This window comes from Echinops telfairi, unplaced genomic scaffold, assembly GCF_000313985.2.
Source record: "Echinops telfairi isolate 266 unplaced genomic scaffold, ASM31398v2 ScPeMD7_7469;HRSCAF=8507_1, whole genome shotgun sequence".
NCBI lineage: Eukaryota > Metazoa > Chordata > Mammalia > Afrosoricida > Tenrecidae > Echinops > Echinops telfairi.
This window is the reverse complement of record NW_022111373.1, coordinates 119893270-119902523: the sequence shown is the minus strand read 5'-3', so window position 1 is coordinate 119902523 and position 9254 is coordinate 119893270. Positions and strand designations below refer to the sequence as shown.

General features: G+C 47.7%; 1 protein-coding gene across 1 annotated transcript in view; it reads left to right on the top strand.

Annotated features, from left to right (window-relative positions):
* Positions 1 to 9254, top strand: part of CUNH5orf22 (chromosome unknown C5orf22 homolog) — a 23665-nt gene that overhangs the window by 7007 nt on the left and 7404 nt on the right. The window contains exons 3-7 of the mRNA XM_045285269.1: positions 1436 to 1512; positions 1587 to 2016; positions 2501 to 2563; positions 3116 to 3237; positions 8527 to 8593. Of these exons, the coding sequence (XP_045141204.1) occupies positions 1436 to 1512; positions 1587 to 2016; positions 2501 to 2563; positions 3116 to 3237; positions 8527 to 8593 (759 nt within the window). The remainder of the gene's footprint in view (positions 1 to 1435; positions 1513 to 1586; positions 2017 to 2500; positions 2564 to 3115; positions 3238 to 8526; positions 8594 to 9254) is intronic.

Genomic DNA, 9254 nt, shown 5'->3' with positions numbered 1-9254 from the left:
ATAAGTGCCGCCGCATCCCCTGGGATGCTCAGTGAGCCTCAGCGCCTCCATAGGAGGTTGTCTAGTCTCGCGCTCCGTCACCCACCGTTGCTTTCAAATCACATGCTCTTCATCTTCTGGAATTCAGGTTCCGTGGGTGACTAACCTAACTATACCATTGTCATCGTGTGCTCTGTGATCCATTTTCCTATGTCTTTCCAATATAATGATTGTTAAATGTAATAGGGGGAAGGGTAGTGTCCAAAAAGAGAAAAGCCCCCAATGTATGTTCGTCGTCTTCTAAGTAAGAGAAGTTGGTTTTGTTCATCCCTATACAGAGGAGCTCTGGTGGTGCATGGGTTAAAGTGCTTGGCTTACTAACAGCTTGGTATTTTATTATGTGATTATGTCAGAAAGTAACAGCTTGGTATTAATATCACGTGATTCGCTCTTTGGAACATTGGATCTTTCTGAATTCACAGCTGTGCATGCTAGGGCAGGCAGGGAGAAACATTAGCCATTGCTTTAGTTTGATGAGGGCCTGTCACTGGAAGAAGTATCAAGTTTGAAGATTCAAAGTACTTTCCATGGTGTAGCACAGTCGAAAAGCTCAAGACTTGCTGGTGTGTCTAAAATCAGAGACCTGCAACTTGTGAAATGCCTTTCACACACATGTGCCACATCTTTTTTTGCAGCTTCTGTTCAAATCTACAGGCTGTGTCACACAAAGTTCAACAAAGCCTTGAGCTGTGTCAGAAGCCATGCCTTGTTATCTGTCACAGCAGCAGTACCAGTGGGGGCTTTTAACAAACAGAAATTCACTTCCCTGGATTCTCCTGTCTCTGCTGACTCTGCTGACTTCTCAGTTGTGTATCTCAGCAGGGATTGGCTTCAAACACACCCTACCCTGAGATGGGCTGTTAAGAACAACAAACCCAGACCCAATGACTTGGAGGCCCGTCCACCTCCGAGTGACCCCAGAGGACAGAGCAGAGTGGCCCCATGAGGTGGCAAAGGCTGTAAATTGTTAGGAAAGCAGACTGCCACAGCACTTACCTTTCAGTTAGCAGGCCAGCGCGTTAAGCACTGAGGTGAGGCTCTGAAACACGTTCTCAATCCATCACAGGGTACTTTTGCTAAAAGAAACCATGTCCAAGTAGAATTTTCTCTCCCTAGGGTTGTTTGAGATGAAGATTCAGCTGCTGTGGTGAGAGTTCCGAAGTAGCGCTGCTTAAACGGTAGCTGGCTTGCTTCTCTCTCAGATCCGAGCTCTCGCATGCAAGCCAGGGCCATGACACAGCTCCACAGTGGGAGGGTCCCGGGTTCCTTCCCTAGTTCTGCTGACCCACCTGCAGGACGTTGCCCCATCCCCCCAGCCCAAGGTGACGCTCACCAGTGTGGGGGTCACCGTCTAGTGGGTAGAGCAGGGCTGCGTCCGAGTCTCTTCCGCTCTCAGCCAGCGGGGCGCGTCCAGAGGAGAGGCAAGCTGAGCGTGCACACTGAGGCAGCTCTCCGGGTTTGCCAGATGTGTCCGTCTGTGTCTTTCTGCGGTCCCATTCCAGCTGCTTTGTCAATTTGCCTTTAAAACCCTTTGTTCTCTGATCCAGGGTCACCAGCACTGACCACTACTTCCTCAGCGATGGCCTTTATGTCCCAGAAGGCCAGCTGGAGAACCAGAAGCCTTTGCGTCTGGATGTGATGACGGTGCAGCCACCCCCGATCAGCAGCAGTCCAGAAGGAAGGGATGGGCTGGCTTCTGCTAAGAGGCCAAAGCTGGCGCCAGACGATGTGGACCAGGCTGCCTCCCCTAATTGCAACCCGTCTTCAGGAGGACAGACAGCTGACACAGTGACACCGGACAGTGGCCAAACCTACGTGGCGTCCTCGTGCTCCTGTCACCCCGAGCACCCGCAGTGCCAGGCCAAAGTGCACCCAGGAGAGGGCCTGTACCGTGTGAAGACGGGGGACGCGTTTGTTTTAGACATTGACCTGGACTTCTTTTCAGTCAAGAATCCTTTCAAAGAAATGTTCACTCCGGTAAGCATGGCAGTTTTCCAGCCTGTTGTCGTGGTGAGCGTGTTGAACGACAGAGCGAAGCATCTGCACCACAGTCACGGTGTCAGTCCTCCTCTCTGCTGCCCGTCTCCTTAACCCGGCACGAGGGCCTCCTGCAGGGGCTGGTCTCTCTGACCCCGTGTCCGAAGGACGTGAGACGAAGCCTCGCCATCCTTGGCTCTCAGGAGCCCTCGGGCTGTACTTCTTCAAGACAGATTTGTTTGTCCTTTCAATATTTCCACGGTACTTTCCATAATCTTTGCCAGCTCCGTGATTCAAGTGCATTGATTGTCCTTAGATCTGCTGTAAGTAGCCGTTCTGATTCAACCAGAATAGCCTTTTAAAAATTAGGTAAGAAGTTGTCTGTTTATCAGAGCCCAGGCTAAGTTGTTTTCCACTTACAGCTTCTCATTGTGAAAAAAATGCATTTCTTTTCTAAGGCGAGAATTGTTTGTTTTGTTTCCAGGACGAGTACAAAATCTTACAAGAGCTGTATCAATTTAAACGGCCCGCCGCCGACCTAACCGAGGTATCTTCCCTTTGTTTCAGATATTTGGGGTGGCGCAGGGGACCACTTTCAGAAAGTTCATGGAAAACTGGAATTGGAAGAGAATGGAATTTTCTCACAAACTTTCTGCACCCTCCTTGTATTTGTCATTTCTGTAATGTAGTGAGGAGCCTGGGTGGTGTGGTGGGTTAAGCACTGGGCTGCTCACTGAGAGGTTGCTCTTTGGGAAAGATGAGGCTGTCTGCTCCCACAACGATTGACGGTTTTGAAAACCTAAGGGACAGTTCTCTTCCGCCCGGTAAGGTTGCCTTGAGTCAAAAGCAACTGGACGGCAGTGGGGGTTTCCTTTGTCCTGCTTGTTCTTTAACCTTACAGTTTATCTGAATGCTCTCCAAGGACTGTTGAGGTTCTTTGTGTTTGGGGTGTGCGTTTCTTGGCGGCAGCCAGGGCGAGCCATGGGAAATCGAGTTTTCGTGAAGTGAGCCACGATCTTCTTGGCCGTGGGCTTTGACTTGTCCCTGGAATGCCTTGGCTCTAACCGTCTAACTGCAGCTTTTGGGTGTCTCTTCAAAGGAAGAGTTGGCCAACTGTGTGGATGCTCGAATCCATCAGCTGGAAGACCTGGAAGCTACCTTTGCTGATTTGTGTGATGGCGACGATGAGGACACTGTCCGGAGGTGGGCTGCAAACCCTGGGTAAGAACCCCGGACGCTGGTCCTCGAACTCTGTCCGCTTGCAGTCTGAGGTGGCCGAGCCTGCTGGATAATGGCTTAAAGAGATTAACTCAGTGTGAAGCCTAACATGTATTTACTAACAGTCGCTAACACTGAGTGCTTACTGTGTGGCCATTAGAATTCTGGGGCGTTTACTTGCAGGGACTCAATCTTTCCTCTTAACACTATATGGTGTCAGTGTTATTGCACCCATCTTATGCCTGAGGAGACCAAGGCACATCGGTGTGGTGAGTTGTCCAAAATCATGGAGGAAGAGGGCAGGCTGTTCACCCTGGTGCCGGAGCTGCCACAGTGTCCGGAAAAACCCACAAGAGCCAGAGCTGTGGAAGCAGAAACCTACCTGCCAGAGAAGGAAACGCAAATCTTTTTCACTAACTCGTGGGACAGAAAAGTGACCAGGCTGCACCCTGTCACAGACGGACAACTTGTGAGCCCTGGGAAAACAAGGCAGTCCGTCTGTCCACTCCCGGGTCTCACTGGGTAGGAGATGCTGCGCCTCGTGTTTGGGAGGATGAAAGATGAGTGAAGTAGTGCCTGCTCTAAGGAGAGTCAGGGAATCAAGTTTCAACCCGTCAACTACAAAATATATTGTGACAAGCAAACGAAACTCAGCCTATGGCATGGTGTCGATTTTGACTCGTAGTGACCCTATAGGACAGTAGAACTGCCCCCTGTGAGTAACCAAGACTTTAAATCTTTATAGGACTAGACAGCCTCTTCTTTCTCTTAGGACGTATCTGGGGGGTTTGAACTGCTCATCTCATTGTTAGCAGCTCCACCAGGGCTCCTCACAGAGTTGTAGTAACTGACCTCTTTTTATGGCTAGCTCCGCTGCAAGTACAAGAGTTTGTTTTAGGTCTCCTCCTGATATAGGAGTCAGATCTGAGCACTAAATTCATCATCAGGTTATTTATTTGACCTGATTTGTCTGGTATTTTTTCAGTTGTAAATTACTGCTGGAAAGAGAGGCTTGCATCATGAGGAACCGTAGTGGTTTTGCATAGGTGTGCTAACCACAAGATCAGCACTTAGAAACCACCAAGCCACTCCACAGAAGAAAGGATGAGGTTTTCCAGTCCTTATAAAGATGTATGTGGTAGTTACATAATCTAGTGTCAATCTGAGGATTAAGAGTGAGTCTAGGCTGTTAATCAGAATTTGGTCAATGAGATCTGTGTGAGCATGGCCTTCCCCTAACGATTCTGGGAATTGCTGAATTTTCCTCCTTGGAGGTGGGACAATGTTTTCTCCATGTTCAATTGTTCTTGTATATAAGTCTCTTTCTTATACACTTATGTGTGTCCATGGATTTGTTTTCCTAGACTACCCAGACTCAGACAATGTACATTCTTGGAAACCCACAGGGGCAGTTCTCCTATAGGGTCACTGTGAATCAGAATGAACTCCAATAGCAGTGCGCTTGGTTTTTGGTTTGGAAGGATGTATTTGGAATTAAAGTCAACTTAAAAGAATACTCATTTTGAATAATGAAGTCACTCCTTTCTGTAAGAGTTCTTTAAGTCATGTAAATTCAAAAGGTTAGAAAACTAAACAAAAATGCTCAGATAAACTTTGGGTCCCTGTAGAAAGCATAGGAAAAGTGGAACTAGTTTGTTTTAATATTGATCCTCTGCAGACTGTGAAATTATTCTCTATGGTGTGAGTACAAAGAGCCAGTCATTAAGACAGGAACCTCAGAATGGGGAGTTGGAACATTGAGGCCCCGAACATAAACAGCTACTATGATTTGTCATTTTATGGTTATTAGAAGTAATTCTTCAGATCTCCGGAGAAATCTGGAACAGGTTAGCACAGCGGTTGCCTCTGGGCAGAGGGATTACACCGGAGGGTGGGAGGAATGACTTCCAATGCCAAAGCGAACAAAGCTTGTGCCACTTATAGGGGGAAAGCGGGATTGTGGAAAGATGCTGAAAATGGGCACCTTCCTGGGACATCCCAGTCTGGCCAACTTCAGATTTAAGTATAGCAAGGGGAAAATGCCTCTGTTCTGCTGGTGGTTGGTGCTCTCTTGCTACGTGTGTGTATCGATGAGTTTTGTTTTGTTACACAGCATGGAGTCGGTTCCAACTCATAGTGACCTGGGAGTTAGCAGTCCTGATGCCCCATTCTGCAAACTGTCCTGAGTCTCAGAGTATTTGCTCAACATACAGACTGAATAAGTGTAGTGAAAGGGTACAACCCTGATTGCACCCCTTTCCTGAATTATCCCCTAGTTCTGGTCAAATAGCTGTCTCGGTTCACGTGTAGGTTCCACGTGAGCACAATTAAGTGTTCTAGAATTCACATTCTCCTGAATGATCCACTTAGTCAAACACTGTTGCATAGTTAATAAAACACAAGTTATTATCTATCTGGTATTCTCTGCTTTAGCTCAGCTCCATCTGACATCAGCATTGATAGCTCTCAGTTGATGCCATCTTCTGAATCCAACTTGAATGTCTGAGAGTTCCCAGTTGATATACTAATGCAACCAATTTTTCATTATCTCCAGCATAATTTTACTTCTGTGTTGCTAAAGATACTGTTAGGCAATTATAGCATCCAGTTGGATCACCTTTCTTTGGAATGGGCACAGTTATGGTTCTCTTCAAGTTAGTTTGCCAAGGAACTCGAAGGGTGGCATTTGGAACCCACCAACCACTTCGCGGGAGAAGTTCCCATAAACATTAGCACCATAGAAACCTTGGGGCTCTTTTCTGTCCTATAGGGTCAGTTTGGTTTGGAACCATCTTGATGGTAACGTGGGATCGGGCAGTCAAGTGACCGGGTGGCTGACTTCCACATTCCTGGTAGGCACAAGGGAACACTTGGCAGTGCCGCATCCCTTGTCAAAACATCTCATTCGGTCTTCTGCCCGTTCCTGGAACCTTGCTTTTTGTCAAAGCCTACAGTGGAGCGTGGACTCATTCTTCAATACATTAGTTATTGATCAGAGCTGCCTCCTAAAGTGCTGAGACATCTTCCCATTCCTTTAGGTGCAGTGACTGCATATCCCTTTCATCTTCTCCTGATCGCGCATCCACAACTTCTCGCCCACAGCACCCTCTAATATTACAATTTGAAGCTTGATTTTTTTTTTCCCCTTTAGCTTGAGAAATGCTGAGCTGTGGGTTTCCTAACTCTGGGTGTGTGCACATTCCCGGTGTGCCATTAGTGGTGTGTATGAAATTTGAATGACAGCCACCGCCATTGGTCTTCTTTACAGGCATATGCTCCTTACCCTGTCCCTGAGGACGTTGTATTTCAGGATCGCCCTTGAAAGGGCCTTTTAGACAGTGTACTTGACATGGCTCATCCTCAGTTTGTCATTCCTGGCATTAAGTAGACCATCCAAGCCCCTTTGTTTGGTTGCCCAAATCCAGATGGCCAAGCCGGGTCTGTCTCAGCTCCTGATACCTAGGATGTCTGTCTTTATGAGCTGTATTTCATGTTTGACAGCTTCCTCTTTTCCTTGACTCATGCCTCTATGTGTGTGTCTATTTGCTGTGTAAAACATTGATGTTAATTTTTACTTACAGATATTCAGAAAAGAAATACATCTTTAAAAATGAAATGGTCAGGAACATTCCTCAAAGTAAAAATCTTAAAGCTTCGATTAGTCTCACTCAGGAAAGCAGTGGTGTGGAAGAACGGTCCCTGAGGGTCTGATATCAGTCACATGAGTAAATGCTGACCAAGCACCTCGTTAACATGTTTTCTTCAGTGTCAGGGGCTAGTCCGAGAAGTAATTCCACGCTTCATGAAATTAGGACGAAGACAGAAATACAGAGAAGACTCCTGACACGAGTCTTCCTAGAAATGTTGGGAAGTACCTCGAACCCAAACCACACTCACTGCCATCGAGTCGATTCCAACTCGTAGCAACCATGGGGGACAGGGTAACGCGCCCGTGCGTTCCGAGACTCGCTCTTCACGGAAGGAGAAAGCCCCGACTGCCTTCTCCAAGCGGCTGGACCTTTCGAACCGTGCTGACCTTGGGGTTAGCAGCCCAGCCTGTAACCACTAGACCACCAGGGTTTCTTGGTGGAAAGTACCTGCTTTTCGTAATTTTACAAAGTGTCGGACCTTGCTTAAAACTCAAATAATAAATGAACATGCCTGGAAACCGAAACTAATAAGTTAACATACCTGGAAACCTAAAGGGAGCCCTGGTTGCTCAGTAGTTAAAGTGCTTAGCCACTAACCAGAAGGTTGGGGGTTTTAGCCCACTAGCCACTCTGAAAGAGAAAGATGTGGCAGTCTGGGCCCAGATTACAGTCTTGGAAACCCTATAGGGCCCTTCTGCTCTGTCTTGTAGGGTAGCTCCCAATCAGAATTAACTGCAAGGCCATAGACTCGGTTTGGTTGGAAATCTTAGAGTCATGAATGTAGCCCAATAACGGGGTCACCTTCCACTGACCCTCCCAGTTAGCGCTTCTTTACCGCATGGTGTTCCTCCCAGAGGGAGTGTAGCCTGTGGTCCAGGGGTGGGGTGGCACAAAGGGACAATGGGTACAGAGTCGTCTCAGGGTCACCCTGCCCCTAAGGATCAGCCTCACTGCAGGGAACGCTTCCCTTTCAAGGAAACGGAAGAGGCGAGTGATTTAGGGGGGGAAATCCAGATAATATTTTGGAGTAATAGGGTGAATGGTTAATGGTTAAACCAGCCCCTGGGCCGCCTCCTTTCTTTTCCCCTCTAGCCACTCAGTGACGTTGGAGGGAGGGATTGGGAGAGGTGTGACAATGCCAGAAACAGTAATGGAGCAGAGCTTCCAGAGAGTCCTAGCTAAATTAAAGGATGTAGACGTTAAAAGCACACTGTTGATAAACAGAGGAGCTTCAAAAAGTATGTGGAAAATTCCATTATCTTAAGTTCCGTTTTGCTATGAGCTTTTGGAAGCCCCTGTACTTTTAAGCGTACAGATCCATACGTGTGTCGTTTACCTGGGGGAAAGCGTACAATTTTTCAGCCGTGAATTAAAATAACCTCGTTTTCCTGAAGATCAAAACTCCTTTTTCAAGTGTCAGTGCTGTCTATGAAGACAGTTGCATCTTGGGTGTGAGAACACAGGAGGGAACATTTGTTTCCTAATGTTGTAGAGTAATATTTGGTGGTCAGCTTTCTCTTTTGGTTCGCAAGCATCATCTGAAACATACTGTTCGTAGTAAACTTCGCGGCGGGCGTTCGCCGCGGTGTTTCCATGGAGATGCCTGTGTTGTTTAATTGAGCGCCTGTGGCTTGTTTTCCAGAATGGAGTCACTCGCTCCTCTTGTACAGAGTTTGAAAAGGCGGATGGAGGTGCCCGACTACGAAATGGTAAATATTTTATCCTGAACTATAAAACTGGCCCTTTATACATTTTCTGGGTAGAAAGTGGTGCTCTGTGTGATAATGGCTCATGTTTACTTTGTCCCTGGGAAGTCTAGACGAATGATGGATGGAAGAAACAAGTCTAAAAAAAAGGTGTGCTTGCTCAGTCAGCACATTGGAGAAGTCTTTTCATGTCAGCTATTCTTTCCCCTGTTCTCTGCCTGAGGCTGAAGCGCAGCCTTGGGGCGTGGGGGTGGGGACAGGGTAGGGGGCGGGCCCTGGGTCTGTGATCAGATCTCTCCTCAACACAGAGGGAAGCTCAAGCCTCATGGCTCTCAGGGCTCTTCGGGCACAGTGACAGGCCCTGGCTGGTTTCTGAGACCGGAGCCTTCCACGGCAGGAGCAAACCCCACCTTTCCCTCACGCGTGGGGGGGGCAGTCAGCAGCCCAAAGCCCAGCCCATTGTGCTAGCAGCGCTCATCACCACAGCAGAGAGAGCATGTTCCTTCTACAGAGGTCCACTTTCCCTACAGAACATAGAATACACCCACCTAGAAGTGTGTGTGTGTGTGTGTGTGTACATGTTCATGTACATATACTCCCTGCTAATGCCTTTTGGAAATGTTTTGGCTGGAAAACCAAGAAGAGCACGGCAGAGCGCTGTGGT